The 16,856-nt window shown below is 59.8% G+C and overlaps 4 protein-coding genes across 4 annotated transcripts; 2 read left to right on the plus strand and 2 right to left on the minus strand.

Annotated features, from left to right (window-relative positions):
* Window positions 1-849: 849 nt before the first annotated feature.
* E0L32_000044 (uncharacterized protein) lies at window positions 850-2,573 on the minus strand (the record flags this gene model as incomplete). The annotated part of the gene is made up of 2 exons (XM_031138791.1): window positions 850-1,162; window positions 1,267-2,573. The coding sequence occupies 2 exons, from the start codon at window positions 2,571-2,573 to the stop codon at window positions 850-852; spliced, it is 1,620 nt and encodes a 539-aa protein (XP_030997421.1).
* Window positions 2,574-8,395: 5,822 nt separating this feature from the next.
* Window positions 8,396-11,208, plus strand: E0L32_000045 (uncharacterized protein; the record flags this gene model as incomplete). The annotated part of the gene is made up of 2 exons (XM_031138902.1): window positions 8,396-8,728; window positions 9,166-11,208. 2 exons carry the CDS (start codon window positions 8,396-8,398, stop codon window positions 11,206-11,208), a joined length of 2,376 nt encoding a protein of 791 aa, XP_030997422.1.
* Window positions 11,209-12,320: 1,112 nt separating this feature from the next.
* Window positions 12,321-13,522, plus strand: E0L32_000046 (uncharacterized protein; the record flags this gene model as incomplete). Its single annotated transcript, XM_031139013.1, has 3 exons — window positions 12,321-12,455; window positions 12,698-12,988; window positions 13,163-13,522. 3 exons carry the CDS (start codon window positions 12,321-12,323, stop codon window positions 13,520-13,522), a joined length of 786 nt encoding a protein of 261 aa, XP_030997423.1.
* Window positions 13,523-13,825: 303 nt separating this feature from the next.
* On the minus strand, window positions 13,826-15,700 carry E0L32_000047 (uncharacterized protein; the record flags this gene model as incomplete). Its single annotated transcript, XM_031139124.1, has 1 exon — window positions 13,826-15,700. The coding sequence occupies one exon, from the start codon at window positions 15,698-15,700 to the stop codon at window positions 13,826-13,828; it is 1,875 nt and encodes a 624-aa protein (XP_030997424.1).
* Window positions 15,701-16,856: the final 1,156 nt, after the last annotated feature.

Genomic DNA, 16,856 nt, shown 5'->3' on the forward strand with positions numbered 1-16,856 from the left:
TCCCACGTGAAGACTTCTCAAAGCTCTCGGGCTTATACATCTTGTTGGTTGTTTGAAGCCTTTCTTTTATCTACCATAAGACTTTGTAGAAACTGAGAAAGAACTATGTGTAGCGAGACTCTGTTATGATTCCCTGAAGATGCTGGACTTGTATCGATTTGACTCTCTCTCTCTCTGGGCGGATTCAAAATGCTTGCAACATCCTCATCAGGTCACCAAATTGCTTACGTGAAACACGAGTCCGCTCCTTCACTGCTGGGTTCTTAGACCTATCATAGTCCTCGAGTCTTCACGGAGAGAGGGGGGGGGGGGGATCACGCTACAGTAGTCTCCAGGGATGAGATTCCCACTCCATTTCGTAGTGCTTGCATCCTGGTGTGGTAGACACGCCGTATGAGAAGCAGCTGAGCTTGACATGTGACGTAAACCAGCCCAATGTACGTATGAGCTTCCTGCCCACGAGGTATCATAGTCCACGGCGTCGAAAAGGACCGGGTCGACTCTCATCTGGAAACTGGCAAAAAATACATCGATTACATACACACACATATCAGGAGAATTTCATGATCGAAGCAAGAAAGCTGTCAATTTAGGAGCCTAATATATCTGCCTCAGCCTTCCGGCTTTTTGTGTGTTGTATATGTGCAAATGAGTGACTATAGTTGGAAATACTCTCTCGCAATAGACGAGCCCAGTCCAAGGGGAAAAAAACGAGCAAGGACAACCACTCCGCAGGAAACATCCCCCCCTTTTCGCACTTCGGATTTCATCTCACCCTTTCAAATCCAAGGGGGAGAAGATCTATCCGAGATACTCAGCCGCTCGCAGGCAGACAGGCAGACAGAGACCCTAGAAGAGCTTGTGCTCGAGGGTCATGTCCGACTCGGGCTCGAGGCCGACGCAGGCGCGGAAGATGTTGGTCAGGGCGCCGCGCTGCTTGGCCAGGGCGTTGACGACGGGGGTGCCGGGCGGGGTCAGCGGGGCCTTGAGCATGTAGCTGAGGATGCTGAGGACCGAGTGGAAGTTCTTGAACTCCTTGGTGGTGGCGGCGCCGTCGGAGGAGGCGGCCTTCCACTGGATGCGGCTCATCATCTCGGCGACAAGGACGAGGTCGATGATGAGGGGCGAGGCCAGCAGGGAGTCCTCGCAGACGTTGAAGAGCCTGTTTTGTGTGTGATTTAGTAAAAGAGAGAAGCCAAAAAAAAAGGGGGCATAGGTTTCCAGCGAGGAGGGAGATATATATATATATATATATAAAACACTTACGAGATGGTCTGGTGACCGCCCATAAAGATCTCGGCGTAGTACTCGTCGAGGGCGCGCTTGTTGTCGCCGACGGCGGGCATGTACTTGATGACGACGGTGTGGTCCGGGTGCTCGCCGGGCTTGTAGAGGACCGAGTTGGCGGCGACCATGTCGTCGACGACGTTGGACTTGGAGATCTCCTTGGAGCGGAACTGCTTCTGGGAGCTCAGGTTCTTGCCGTCGTTGTTGCCGAGGTGGTTGTAGCTGGCGATCGAGGTCAGCTTGATGCCGGCGCTGATGAGGAAGTCGACGAGGGCCGACTTCATCTTGGTCTGGCCCGACTTGAAGTCGTCGCCGCCGATGAAGGCGCTGTGCCGCTCGGCCAGCTCGATGGCGCCGGGGACAAAGGTGTTCTGGGGCGAGCCGTTGATGAAGGGCGCGCCCTCGAGGATGGAGGCGACGGCGAAGACGGTCGAGGGCGAGACCTCGTCGTGGCCGGCCTCGATGGCCCGGAGCAGGTTGTCGGCCGTGTCGTTGACGCCGGGGATGATGTCGGCGTAGCGCTCCGTGTTGGCGGTCCACTGGACGATGACCTTGTCGAGCGCGTGGGCGGCCTTGAAGTCGCGGATGTCGCGGCGGATCTGCTCGACGTGGGCGTTGCAGGCCTTGGAGCCCGGGATGAGGTTGTCGGCGCGGTCCTCCTGGTTGGCGGCGATGAAGTCCGGGTAGTAGATGCTGGGCAGGGGCCTCATCTCGGCCATCTCCTTGCGGACCTGGTACTTGAGAGTGGGCTCGAGGACGCCGGCGCGGTCCATGGCGTCGGCGAGGCTCATGCCGCTGATGTCCCAGCCGCCGATGACGAGGTCGTTGGGGTGGACCATGGGCAGGATGTCGTGGAAGGGGATGTTGACCTCCTCGTTGGTCCGGGCGTCGGTGCCGAGCTTCATGGTCGAGCCCATGATGACGGAGCCGTAGTAGTTGGCGGTGCGGGGCCCTTCGCGGGTGTCCCAGGTCAGGCCGCGGCGGTTGGCGATGATGCCGGCGGTGACGGTGGTGCCGTTGTTGCCGCCCCAGCCGACCAGCATCATGCCGACCTTGGGGACCTTGCGGTCGACCTTGAAGTCGTAGACGGTCTCGGTCGGGGTGGCGGTGTACTTGCCATCGTCGCCCTTGGTGACCTTGGTGGTGCGGTACGTGTACTTTGTGTTGATCTCGGTGTCCGAGTACACGACGTTGGGGGAGTCGACCTTGAAGAGGTCCTTGGGAGCGGCAGCGGCGTAGCCAACTCCGTTCGAGGAGCCCATTCCAACCTCGGCGTGGGGAGCCATTTTTTTGATCAGAGAGAGGTGGCTTGAGGTTTGGTTGCTTGTCTTGTCTGGGCGATATTCAGGTCTTTAATGAGTAAAGACCGAGTCCGGTGCGCAGCCTGGGGCGGCAGAGCAACGGGCTCCTGCGAACGGGTGGTGAACCCTGGAAGGAAGTCGATGTTAGCATCGCGAGAACGCTTCGTGTGTGCTCAAGAGGGAGGGAGGCATTTCGCGCCTCCCACGGGAAAGACCGGGACTACTTACGAGTTGAGGAGATTGGAGAACGTCTTGACGACTGTGGTGATCGCGACCCGAAAGTGCGATCTTCAAAGTGTTCAATTTGATTCTTTACACGAGAGAGCGAGGAACCGGTGGTGGTGGTGGTGTTACGAAGAAGAGAGGAAGAGGGAGAGAGGGAGAAAACACGATTCAAGGGCGATAAGACTCGGACTTTAAATTGAGACTCTCGGTCACTAGGGAGAAGACGGCGGCGGCGGCGGCGGTGGCAGCGGCAACAGCAGCAGGTGGTGGACCTCTTGATTCAACGCTTCCTCTGACAATAGATTAGCTCGCGTGATTCGGGAGGCTTAGGAGGACGACGACAGCCCGCCCAGTGGGCACTTTTAATCGGGGATGCCAAAACATCGGTGAGCCCATCCCCATCCTGTGCCCATCCCATCCGGGAAGGAGTCTGTGTCTTGTCTCTTTCTCAACATGTTCCCTCAAGAGCAATTGGACGCTGGCGAGGCATCGAGATCCGCCCCTTCCAGTGTCCCCCTTCCTCGCGCATCTTGCTTCGCTGTCCCTGCCTGCTGCTGCCCCTCAACGCCATCCATGGAAGCACTGCACCGCAAGAGCTTTTATCGTGAAGAGATGCATGTGCGTGCAGAGACAGGTCAATTGCCCCACCGTTTCTGCATGTGCGCGACGCAGAATGGCGGGGTGGTCGACTTGTCTCCCAGGGTCCGTTCGAGGCACCAGCCCCGTGTGATTGGCTCCCACGGACAACTCGGATGCGCCATGAATCCGTCGTGCTCTGCCACTGGCCTTTTCACGGCTTGGCCTCCCTCTTCTGCAATCAACCCGGGCCCTGCGGCCGATGTCGGGTTGGGTTGGGCCAGCGACCCCGACTGCTACTCCGTACGGGGTAGAAAGGGAGCAAGAACTCCGGCCAAAGAATCAATCCAGTCCCGGCCGAGGTGATGTGAAGACTGTCACTAACAGTAACTAACTTATAAGAGGACGATCGCAGCGCGTACAACTTTGTGCGCGCAGGTGTAGGCAGCTGTGCGACTGGACGGGCGATGTGTTCAGCAATTGATTCTCCCCAGCAACTCAGGTTCGCAAGCCGAAAGAAAAAGCCAACCGAGCCTCGCTTGAGCGTTGATCTTGCTGAATGAAGATGCCGCTGCTCCGTGCAGTTTTGCGCACTTGCGCCTGCAACGTATTGTGGCCTTGGCTTGCCGGAAGAATCCCGTGTATCAATCCAAGGGACGTTGGGACTGGAGATCGGGGGCCGTAGCTTCGATGCCAATGAAGCCGAAAGAGCTGGTCCTCACGATCTCCGGCGCCTCCCTCAAAGCGAGCGTCGAGACTCTGGCGCGCAAGAGACAAAGTGCCCGGCTTCTGTTCTTGCCGTGCCGTGCCCCGCATAGACATGAGGAAGCCCGACGCCCACGGTTCATGCCCTGAATAAGCTCACGGGAAGTGCGCCTCAGTGGTTTCGGTAAGTTGGAGGTGCCGCCTCCGCAAAGTCATGGTTTGATCTGCACCCAGGAGTCTCGTAAGCTTTTTGACGTATTCAGCCTGGGGTAGATCCCCTATCGCATATCGCACATCGCATCTCGCAATGGTTCGCCAGCCAGGGGGAACGGGCGGGACAACAGAGCTGGTCTGTGCCACAGCCTCGTCATCTTCCTGTTGTTGTCTGTGTGTTTGCTGCCCCTCAGCACCAGCACCAGCCCGCAAGGGTCGGCGGCGAGGGGAGGGGACCTCGCACTAAGGATCTTTGATAGATGAGGATTGTCAGTGCACCCCACCCTCGAACCCTTCCCCTCGGACCCTCGTGATGAGGTGACGAGGATCCTAATCACCGATAGATACACGAGGGGCTGGGGAGTGCTTGAGTGCCTGGCAGATGCGGTGCACATGCATGTCTGGGGAAAGCGGTGAACGCCAACATCACCCCCTATGAATCGTCGTCATGCTCATTCCGATACTCCATGTGGCGGCGTTGATCATCATGATAGCTAGGTATCCAAGAAGGGGCCGAGCTGGAGCATCCTGTTATGATGAGCACCGGGACATGCCCCATTTTCTTCACGAGCCCAGCAGCTCTGGCTGATACCGAGCATGTACTCCGTAGATGACTACTTGCCTGCAACGCAGACAGACTCGAAACGCAGACACGACGGCACTAGGCTGATGAAGCTAAACAAGGTCCGCAATGCGATCTTTAAGCAGCGGCTCGAGCACGTTTACTCCGTACAAGTAACTACATGCAGGGTCGGTTGCGTGTGGATGTGCGACATGACAAAAAGAGAGAGATCCTCTGCGGAAATTAACAGCAGCCAGCCAGCCACCTTGTTACCATGCAGGAGACGGAGGTTCAGCTTGCGTCCTGACTGGCCGCCATGCCCCTTCCATCGATCTGGTGTGGCTGTCTGCTCAGCTGAACAAAAGCAGATGCGTGAAAGGCACTCTGTGACGAGAAGTGTCAGAGAAAGCGGCGGCGCTTACAACTGTCAGACCCCCGACACCACCTCGCCGGTAGCATTGGCCACGACGATCCCTGACCGCAAAAAACGAAACCACCAAACAAGCCAAGGCAAGGCCCGGCCCCTCTATGTATAGCTATCTGTAACAGAATCTACTCAGGAATAGGCCGTCATCTCTTTCGTCCATAGCCTGCGTTCCTCGCTCGCTTGTTCTTGACGAGGACGACACGGACGGGTCGCCACATGTTGTCCCCTCATGGGGCGGTCACAAGGCCGACGGCATTGGCATGGCGGGAGGCGCATTTTGAGTTGGTGATCACAAGACGAGACCGACTCTAGTCAAGCGCTGTCTCAAGCAGAGGAGGGCGAGAGGGCGAGAGAGCGAAAGAGAGAGCGTGGCCGACGATGCCGACGATGTCTAGTTACAGGTACTTTGAAGGAACTTGCTGGAGGCGGTTTGCATCTGCATACCTGTGCTATCCGCTCCACACCGTTTCCCCCATGATCGCCCTTCTCGGCGGCTTTCTTTTCGGTTTACTTGCATACATCATCCATGCTGGCCGGCCTGGTGACGACATATGTACTTCGTACAACGGTGGGGGGAGGAAAGGAAGGAAGAAGGCGGTCGATTCGATGGGGCATGGCTGTCACGTTTTCTTCTTCATCGTACGTTTCGAGGGCAAGTCAAATGATGCGCGAGAGATGATTTCTTCGTTTTAAAATTAAATCGATATGTCAAACGTGCAGACTAAACCCCTCGCGGTCGAAGGGTGTCCCGAATGGGGCTGCCGACCGGGGTGCATGCGATGGATTTGGCATGGCCTTGGGCCCCATTCGTCGAGGAAATGAGACCTCCAATTCCTTCCACGGACCAATTGGCTTGCCAGCAGTACGAGTACCGTTCGTTGGTGGCAGTTTTGCATGCCTCTCTGTCCTTTTTTTTCTCGTGACAGCGGCCGGCTTCTTCTGGCCGAAGAAATGGTGGCGGCCGGCAGACAGGCATTATTGTGAAAATTCCCGTAGTCTCCCACATGAATAGACGACGGAATAGGCAAAGAGGGAAGTGCATTTTTTCTGCTTGCCGGAGTTCCTCGCGTGCCTCAGACGAGCGGGTTCAGTTCTGGGCTGCCGCGATGGGTTTAGCCAGCCATGCACGTAATAACGCCGCCAGCCAACGGACTGCTCAGCTAGGAACAGGCTACTGGTCTGGGCTGGGAACTCGGTGTGCGTGTAATTGGCGACTGACTTGCCTACCGCCAGTCCAGCCCAATCACACACAACCAGGGCGACGACTGGGAGAGAGCTCATCTTGGATCAAATACCGGCAAGGGAGCAACTCATATCGCCCGCGACCAGCAGGACGAACCAGTACTTGTACTTGCAATGACCGAACCTCCCGTGGGCAAGGCGGGCCGGGCAAGGGGGCCTGGCTTGCTTGGCTCTATCTACATCAAGCAATACAGGTCAAACAAGTCAATTCGGGAATAACTAATAAAGCAAAGCAGGTAATTCCTCGCCGGCAGTCGGGCGTGATAGGACGGTGACATTGATGAGTGGCGCAAGCAAACCTTGGAAACATTGCGGTAGGTATCATTTGAGATGGAGCCGGTGTTGGCTCGTCTAACACAAGCTGCCTCGATGACACCAGGGCACTGTGGCTACCGGCCTCTTTGCTGTTAACGAACAGTACCGCCGACCGCAGTATCTCTCTGTCTCTCTCTCTCTTGTTTACCGACATGATCCGTGGGGGGTTTATTAACGTCAACGTCAATCAATCATTCCCCTTTTCTCCCAAGATTAAAGGCCAACACCGGGCCATCCTCACTCATGCCCTTCAGCTTTCCCTTCTGCCCTTTTGCCACGCGATTTGCCGGATGCCAGCTCGAACGGGAGACGGGCATTGGGGAAATGATCAAACCGTAACGCGGGCGTAACGTGTATTACATTGTCTTATTTGCACATTCTTCGGCTTCTGGAAGAAGGGGCCCGCCCAGGTGAGAGTAATAAGAAAGAATGCGGCTCGAGGGCCTTGGGCAGGCTTGGATGCCAGCGCCGTCGACTAGAGGCCCGTGCTAAGCCCAATTGCTCCCTTTGTATGTACTTGTACGAATGTCGCGCTCCATTGCTCGCCGAGATAGGATACCTATCTGTGTATTCAATGTTATTTGCATTGCAGCTCATGCCCATCTTCAGCGACTGGAGCCCACCGCAAATCGACAATCCCCACGCCGCTTCATGCAGCTCATGATCGCCCATTCCGCTCTTTTTCGTCAGTCGTCTCAGACACATCTCACCTTTCCCAGCTGGGACCTAGACCACTGCTAGGTAGCCCACCGACCGCAGGACCACAGGGGTCCCGGGCCTCCACCGCCCACACACCTCGACGCTGGTTTAGGCGGCTCTGACCGTCCTTGCCGTGCTAGCTTCCATCGTCTTAGCGTAGCCTGAGGAGAGCGGCCACCCCCTGGCTGGCGGACAGAGGCGGGAGGCCACGGGTTCCCAAAGGGGGGTCCCTCTGCTACGCCTGTCACCGCGCTAAAGAAGGGGTGGATGGGCTGGTGAGGTGAGTGACCTTTTGTTTTGGATGGGAGGAGAGGTGAGCTACGAGGGATTATTACAAGTACTTACTTCGTATCGGTCGGCTCAACTCGTGGGCAGCCTTATTAGCATAGGGCGCCGCCTGGCGCCTAGGTGTGTCTCTGAATCTCTTGTAGAGAGCACCGAGCCTTTGCCAAGGACATAGACTCTTTGCATAGCCTACAACAGGGAGACGAGGTCGGCAAGGTAAGGTCAGCAAAGGCGAGGAGGAAGAGTCTTGTTTTCCCCTCATTAGATATCCCGGCGATCCTCTTGTTGCTCCTGCGTCCTGCTCCTTTGAGCGAAATGCTGATACATCACCCCTCAAGGCCCCTTGTACTTGTATCCAACCGTTGACCAGCCTGGTCCCCAAAACGGCGAAAGAGCAGCGCGGCCGGCCTAGGTCTTGCTTGTATCTAGTTATTGTAGGTACTCAAACATTAGAGCCAAGGGCCAAGGGCCAAAGGGCCAAGGGGGATCCGCTTCGCCATCTCCAATTGCTGCTGGCCCACACACCGACTATCCTATCCGGGGCCCACACACCCCAGGATGCGACCCTCTCTCTACCTTCGAGACACAAGTCGCATCACCAGTCCAGGTACCCCCGTACCTCGACGGAGTCCTTTCTCGCCGACCTTCTGGGCTCTTGGGGATCTCGGTCTGTGCATTGTCCATTCCTCGCTTCGATCTGTTTTCACCCTCAGAGTCTCTGTGCCGCAATACGGATCGAAACATCTTATCCCTGGACCTGCGCCCAGTGTGGCTCCTTTTACACTCTTCCCATCTCTAAACTGCATCTTTCTCCACGATCTCTCGCGTGCCCAGTATCCCCTGTTGCTTCGTTTGGTCTTGGACGACTGTTTCCCCCTATCCGACTGTCCCGTGAGATACTAGGCGCCGTTCAACGACATCGACTTCACCTAGGAACGAAAAGAGGCATTAGCTGTATTAGACTCCTGGCTACTCGCTCCTTCGCCGTCCGTCTCGCAGACGTGCCGAAGGGTCGACCTGGACCTCCCGTCACCGACTTGTCCAGGACCGATCCATGTTTCCGCAAGCCTACGCCAGACCATTAAACCCATTGCTCTTCAGGACGGTACACGTTTGGAGCTTGGAGGCATAGCTCCAACAAGCCATACAACATGGCGGGACTCGCGAGGCAGTCGAGCTTCCTGCCGACGATAAAATGCTCATCATGTGGGCAACAAATAGAGATCTCCCTGATGGGAGAACACATCTGCGGCCAAGGATCAGCAGCAGCACCAGCAGTACCACCACTACCTCAGCGTATGCGCTTCCGTCAGCTCTCTTGCCCCTAGACCAAGCCCGTCGTGACTAACACCGAGTCTGCAGCTTCTGCTCCCTCATCCGACTCATTGGATGCTTTCATGCCCTTCAACAAAAGCGTCCACGAGAAGATTGGACGAGTACCTCCGCCACCCAGCGTGGACACCAAAGCAGCCAGTATGAGCACCGGCCTGGACGTGCCCACGGAGCGAGGTGCTAACGAGAGGACAGACCGCAGTTATTACCGAGCTGGCCAGCTCACGCCGCACAGCCTTTCAAGTGGTTCCCGCAGTGTATCACCACAGACGCCCGTCGGACGACCGGGCGGCGCACGGAACGACGACTACGCGGCACCCAGGATCGCAGATGACTATGATCCCGCCGTGCAGCAGCCGCGACGGCCTGGTGGTTACGGCGAGTTTGACGAGCCAAACGGCTACGGCGCGGAGCCCATGTACCCGGCCAGCCCCAAGCTGGGTGGCCCGGACCTATTGCAACGAATGAACAGCATCGCGCCCGGTCCTTTCGAGATGAAGAGGAGAGCGGAGGCTCGGGCCGCGAGAGGTAGCAACGCGGGCGCGTCCGAAGAGGGCGGCAACGGCCCCGTACGAGCGCCCTTTCCTGATGAGCGACCGGGAACGTCTGCTTCGATGCGGTCCAACGGCATGCCGCCTCCGCGGATGCCTCGCAAGGACGGCTATGGCGGCTTCGGGCCGCCGGAACGGCCGCAAGACGAGTTCGAACCTCGCCCCTTCGGCGGCCAGCGCGCTGGCACCTTTCCCCGACCGAGCGACCCGACGGAGCAGCCGCCGGCACGCGCCCCTTCAGCGCCCGGGCCGCGGCCAGACCGGCTGCGGAGTTCCTCGAGCATCTCGGACGAGCCTCCTCTGCCCACGGATCGACTTCGACGACCGTCCGCCGGCATGGGCGCGGACACCTCGAGACCGCCGCCGCCGAGGACCAGCGTCGTCAGGCCCCGGACCGCAGGGCGCGACGGCGGCTCCGTGCCCGCGATCAACCTGGCCGAGGAGTTCGGCATCGGCAACCCGTACCACACGCCCTCCGAGTCCATGTCGTCGAGCACCTCGAGCGTCAGCCGCCCCACCAACTCGTCGCAGTCGAGCCCGCCGCGGTCGGTCGCGTCGGACAGGTCCGGGCGCAAGCCCTCGGACACGTCGACCTTTGACACGCTCATGTCGGACATCCAGTCGTCGATGGACGAGCTCAAGCCGTCCTCCCTGGACAGGCAGTTCTCTAGTAATAGTAGCAGCCGGGACAGGTACGACCCGGCGGTGCAGGCCCCGCAGGGCCTGGGCCGCAACCGCCCCCGCTCCCCGCTCGCCTCGCCCAGCTGGGACTCGTCGTCGCCGTCCTCGGCGCGCAACGACCCCGCGGTCCAGGCGCCCAGCGCCGGCGGCGGCGGCAACCGCCAGCAGCAGCAGCAGCAGCAGCGCTCCCGCGGGGCCTGCAAGGCCTGCGGCGAGGCCATCACGGGCAAGTCCATCTCGAGCGCCGACGGCCGCCTGACGGGCCGCTACCACAAGGCGTGCTTCGTGTGCACGACGTGCCGGGCGCCCTTCGCGTCGGCCGAGTTCTACGTGCACGGCGACCGGCCCTACTGCGACCACCACTACCACGAGCGCAACGGCAGCCTGTGCGGCGGCTGCGACGGCGGCATCGAGGGCCAGTACCTCGCCGACGAGGGCGACAAGAAGTACCACCCGGGCTGCTTCCGGTGCGGCGACTGCGGCGTCGTGCTCAACGACGGCTACTTTGATGTCAGCGGCAGGGCCTACTGCGAGAAGGACGCCTGGAGGAGGGTGCAGCAGCCGTGGCTGAGCGGCGGCGGCGGCGGCGGCGGCGCTGGTCCTGGTCCTGGCCCTGGCCCCGGCCGCGGCATGCCTCCTCCGCCCGGCCGGCGGATGTCCCCCGCGCCCGGCGGCCCGCGCGGACCCGGAATGGGCATGGGCATGGGCGGACTGCCGTCCCGGCCTGGCCTGCCCATGGGCAACAGGCTCGCTGCGCCGATGCCCCGCATGGAGAAGCGCATGACGCGCCTGGGGATGATGGGCTGAGAAAGAGAGGGCAGACTCAAAAAGAAAAAAAAAAAAGAAAAAAAAAAGTCTGCTTTGGAATCGGGGATGAAATTTACGATCGGGACCTCCGCGCCACAATTTACGACCGCCTTTGCATATATCGCACCACCTATCTACATCTACTGCCATTTCCCCGACATCTTTTTGACACACGACATACACATACATAATATCGACGAAGGGACTCGTACATCCCATATTATCGATGGGAAGAGTCCACCGTCAGTCGTTCGCGGCAATCTGGATTCGCTTGCTTATATTATACCCCCCCTTCCATTGAACGTGCGTTGGCCGACGTTCTGCTCTTACATATACCCTCAAGCCATTGTGTGGCTTCTGATCTTTCGTTCTGAGTTTTTTTTTTGGTCTATTTGTGTGTCATTGCGGCTGCATCTACAAAAGCCCTGTATCGGGTTCCGCCTCTACGGTGACCCTGGAGTTGGATGGCATTGGCGGGATTGCTTTGTGTTTTCCATGGTGCTGCCCGCAGGTGCAACGGCGTTGGCTGGTGTCTGGATGCGCTAGAAGTTGTGCGCATCTGGGAATGGATAGGACAGCGTGCTGCTGTCCAGAGAAACGAAGTCATTGAGGACGCGAGCATGAGGGAACAGATGGCCCCGGGGTTTATGCTTCGTGAAATGTACATAGCTTTGATCTAGGCACGGCAGCAGCTTCTGCTTGCTGTGACATCTTTGACTGAGAATCGATAATCATCAACATTCAAATCAGATATCTTGGCTCCATCGGTTACCTCTGTATTCTTGACACATTGCGATGACGATATGTGATTGCTACAAATCAGTTTGGAAGAGAATAACTCAGACACATGGTGACAACGTCCACCAACATCGCATCAAGACGGGTCCGAACCATCTCCAGGGTTAGGGTCCAAGGTGAGAATAATTTTTCGGTTAAATCGAATCTCCGGCCGTTTCGGGCTAGAGCGTCGGCCAATCAGCGCGTGGCATTTTGTCAAGCAAGCAGCCGAATCGACTGGGCAAGCTTTCGACTCTTGACGACCACGATACGATCTCATCGCCCTGCTCCCGAGCTTGCCATTGCGACACCACGACCACATCACAGCCCACGCCATGGCGAGCAAGCTCTCTCCCTTCATCTTCCGGACAGCCGTGCGCTCCGCCTGCCGGCAATCACAGCCGTCATGGCAGCCCCAGATCAGGACAATCTCTGCTTCGGCGGCGAGGAGAAGCGATAACCTCATGGTGGTACGTTCTCGATGCCGGGACATTTTGCGGCTCCCTTTTCATGGCCCCTCCGGAATGCGGATTGGACGGATTGGGGCACCTCGTGTGTGTGTCTCTTGGCCTGCGCAGGCAATCATGGAGGCCCCAATCCAAGTCCAGGAGTCGTCGATTTGGGGGACGAACACGAGATGTCAAAGACGGGGGGGAGGGAAGAAACATAAAGGATCATTCGCTAACGACTTCCCAATCGGAAAACACTACAGCACCGCGACACGCCCGACAACAACGCGAGCCTGCCCTTCAAGTTCACGGCGCAGAACGAGGCCATCGCCGCCGAGATCCTCAAGCGCTACCCGCCCCAGTACAAGAAGGCCGCCGTCATGCCGCTGCTCGACCTCGGCCAGCGCCAGCACGGCTTCACCTCGATCAGCGTCATGAACGAGGTCGCCCGCCTGCTCGAGATGCCCCCCATGCGCGTCTACGAGGTCGCCTCCTTCTACACCATGTACAACCGGACGCCCGTCGGCAAGTTCTTTGTCCAGGCGTGCACGACTGTGAGTTGTCCCCTCCCTCCCGGCCCTGCCCCTGGCCCCCGACCCGAATACAATCCCCTTGATATATCATCTCCTTGTTGCGGATTCTCGGACAACTCCTTGCTCGCCTCTTGGGAGCTCCACACATGTTAATATCCTTCCAACTCTGCTAACTTCAATAACCCCCTCCGACAGACCCCTTGCCAGCTCGGCGGCTGCGGCAGCGACGTCATCGTCAAGGCCATCAAGGAGCACCTCGGCATCAAGCAGGGCGAGACGACGGCCGACGGCCTCTTCACCTTCATCGAGGTCGAGTGCCTCGGCGCCTGCGTCAACGCGCCCATGATCCAGATCAACGACGACTACTACGAGGACCTGACCCCGGAGACGGTCAAGTCGCTCCTCGCGGCCCTCAAGGAGTCGGCCGCCAACCCCAGCGCCGCCGTCCCCAAGCCGGGGCCCCTGACCGGCCGCGACACGTGCGAGAACAGCGCGGGCCTGACGAGTCTGAAGGGCGAGCCGTGGAGCACCGAGACTACGAGGGCGGACCTGTAGAATTGGGGCGGCGGGACGAGAGAGAGAGAGAGAGAGAGAGAGAGCAGTAGGACGAGGCGAGAGGAGGGGTCATGAAAGATGGGAAAACACCTATTTGTACATACACCGTGTAATTGTTGTGATCCGAAGGAAAGCAATTGCTTAGCAGTTTACAGCTCTTGATCGTTTTAATTGTTTTCTTGGTGCATGTGTGTGTCATGCATGTCATGTCATGTCTTCGTATCCTTGTGTATCCCGTCCCAATCCAATCTGCCCAATACATCACTACACACAATCTCATTCTCTCCCCTATCCTGGTTTGCTTCAACCCAGCCTAAAGATCCACCCATCCCCGAGCCTCGTGTTGGACCCGTCCCGGCCGCCAAAGACCACGACGCCGTTCTCCTCGAGCTCGAGCATGGGCGACGTGGCGACCCAGCCCCTCGCTCCCGGCCCGCCGGCCGAGGCGTCGTCGTCCTCGTCGTCGTAGGGCGCCGTCTCGACGCGCGTCCACGTCCCCTCGCCCGACCGGCGCCCGAGCGCGTGCAGGACGGCGTCGGTCACGCTCGCGGCGCTCATGCCCAGCGGCGGCACCTGGAACGCCCACGCGTCGTCCCAGAACCCGCTGCCGCTGCCGCTGCCGTCGGACTTCTGGCCCAGCAGCAGGACGAGGTACTCGCGGCCGCCGCCCGTGGTCACGACCTGCATACCCGCCGCGGACCGGGCGCCCGGCCAGTCATCGCCGTTAGCGTCCTCCCCATCCGACGAGGACGAGGCGCCTCGCTTGAGGGGCGAGGTGGGTTCCTCCTCCGTCTTGTCGCCCGCGGCGGCAGGGCGTGACGCCGTCTCGCCGCCGCCGCCGAGCAGCGTCTGCCACGTGCCGCGGGCCGAGAGGGTGACCTCGCCCTGGGCCGTGCTCCTGTCGTCGAAAGTGTCGACCCCGAGCTCGAGGAACTCGATCTGGCGATGGTGGTCCGCGGCCTCTTCCCCGCCGAAGCGGTACAGCCTGCTCTTGCTGATGCAGATGCCGGCGCCGGCGCGGGGCGCTCCCGGCGCGCGGGGCAGCTCCTGCCAGACGCGGGAGCGCACGTCGAAGGCCCAGGTGTCGCCCGCGCGCCGCCCGCCGGCCAGCACGCCGCCGTGCACGATCAAGGTGCCGTACCCGTCGGCGTCGTGGTCGCGGGCCCGCGCGCCGACGTTGCCGACGATGGGCCGCTGCGGCGTGCCGACCTCGGCCGAGTCGCCCTCGGCCCACTCCCTCCACGTCTCGGGCTTCTTCTTCCGCCTCCTGCTGGCGCCGTCGTCGGCGGCAAAGTCCTCGGGCTTGTCCGTCGCCACGGCGCAGTGCGCGCTGCGGGCGGCCGGGTAGTGGGCCGTGTGCACGGGCGAGGTGACGGCGCCGGGGGCGATGGGGTCCGGCAGGGAGGGCGCCGCGGGGTCGAGCGCGGACCACTGGTGCGACTTGGTGTCGAAGACCCAGACGCGGCCGCGCTCGTCGAGGGGCTCCTCCTCTGCGCCGCCGGGGCGGCCGCCAAAGACGAAGATGCGGCTGCCGATGACGGCGGTGGCGTGGCCGACGCGCGGAGCCGGCACGTCACCCAGCGAGATCGGCTCCGGCGCGGCGACTGCCTTGCCCTTGCCCTTGTCTGCCGCGGCGGCGGCGGCGGCGGAGGAGGAAGCTTGCGTGGGCGTCTCGTCGCCGGCGCCAGAGGTCAGGTCGACCTCGCTGAGCTCCTTGCTATCGGCAGCAGCGCCACCCTCGCCGACGGGGACGTTGGTCTCCAGCTCGTCGGGCTTGTCCTCCTGTTCCCCGTCGTCGTCGCCCTCCGGAACCGCCGGCTCCTGGATGATGGGTATGGGCGGAGGGGCCGCGACGGCCTTGATGGTGTAGTAGTCGGCGGGGGCGCTGCTGAAGGGCAGGACGATGGCGTGCATGTCGTTGTCGACGGCGGCGCCGCCCTCCTGGGCCTCGCCGCCAAAGACGTAGGCCGTTCCCGCGACGACGTCCAGCGAGTGCGAGGAGCGGGGCAGGCTGGGGATGGCGATGCGCTCCCAGGTGCCCTTCATGGCGGGGCGGCGGCCGTGCTTTGACTGCTGCTGGTGCTGGCCGCCGTGGCCCTTGATGGGGTTGGGGATGGACTGCGGGAGGTTCTGGAGCAGGTCGGTGGTCCGACGCTTCAGGGCGGCGAAGGACTCCATGATGGTGAGACCTGATGGCTTGGCTTTGCTTCCGATCTTTCTTCAATGGATTTCTCTTTTGTCCTCTGGATCACTCTCAAGAAAGCTGATGCACCGATGGAGACAGCAGCTAGACCTTTTGGTGAAGAGGGTCAAGCCAGGTTCCTCTGGGAGGTGAGAGCTTTGGATTGATAGGTTGTGGCAGTGCTGATGACGTATCCGGGAGCTCGTGTTTACGAGAATCCAGATCAGTGCATCGAGGCCGCCCTGGTGCCTGGCTAACTACCTACTATCTGCTGATGGTGCGACAACCTTGGAAGCTCCAGCGAGGGTCCGGCCGCTGCGGGGTAGTCTAGGTCCCTAAACTACCAGACCCCGACCCAACACGAGAAATCCGAGGGCATCCCTTGGAGATATCCTGTGATGCTCACAAGGTAGGTGACTAGAGGCAATTGAGCTCCAGTTCCGAATCAGTTGGCAACCTGATAGCCAAGGAGGTGAATCCCAATATCGAATCCTCCGATTAGTCCTGGAACTGTGCTGTACCTTGGCTGTCGAGTGCATACGCCGTCGCTTGATTCTTCAACCTTGAGCCAGGTCGAGGCCTAGACCGTGCTCCACAGGGGTTCTGTTCAGCACGGACACTGCCCAAAGCTAGGTGCCCGTCCTAGTGAAACACAGGACCGTCGGCAACGCTAAAGAAACACCCGGAGCTCAAGCTCATTACCTTACTGTAAACTGCCGCCCGCCGCCCCGGCCAGGCCCGACATCTACCTGCGGAGATCTACCCGACATCGAGTAATCTCGTCTCATCGCCGGCCACCAGGGTTCCCTGGGAAAATGCTTAACCAGCCTCGTGGTGCTCACCCCCCCTGCCCACACCGGTCTGCTACCTGGTGATGGTGGTGGTGGTGGCCTCATGTGGGATCTCATCTCCAGCCGAAGTATCTCATTGTACCTCAGAGATGCCCTCATGTATCCCCATCCTTGCTCTCCGAGATGGAGTACGGCGACAGCTTGTCATGCGATTCCAGAGCGTTTCATCAATCGCCTGGCGGCGGCGGAGGTGTTGTGCGCCAGCGCCACAAAGCTGACAGGGCGTCAATGTCCGCACTTTTGTTCGGCATTCGTTGCCTCTTGCGAGAGAGAGGAGCGTGGTGTTTGCGCCTCGCCTTTC

The sequence above is a fragment of the Thyridium curvatum genome, assembly GCF_004353045.1.
Source record: "Thyridium curvatum strain D216 chromosome Unknown NODE_1_length_1224711_cov_81.814160, whole genome shotgun sequence".
Lineage (NCBI taxonomy): Eukaryota > Fungi > Ascomycota > Sordariomycetes > Thyridiales > Thyridiaceae > Thyridium > Thyridium curvatum.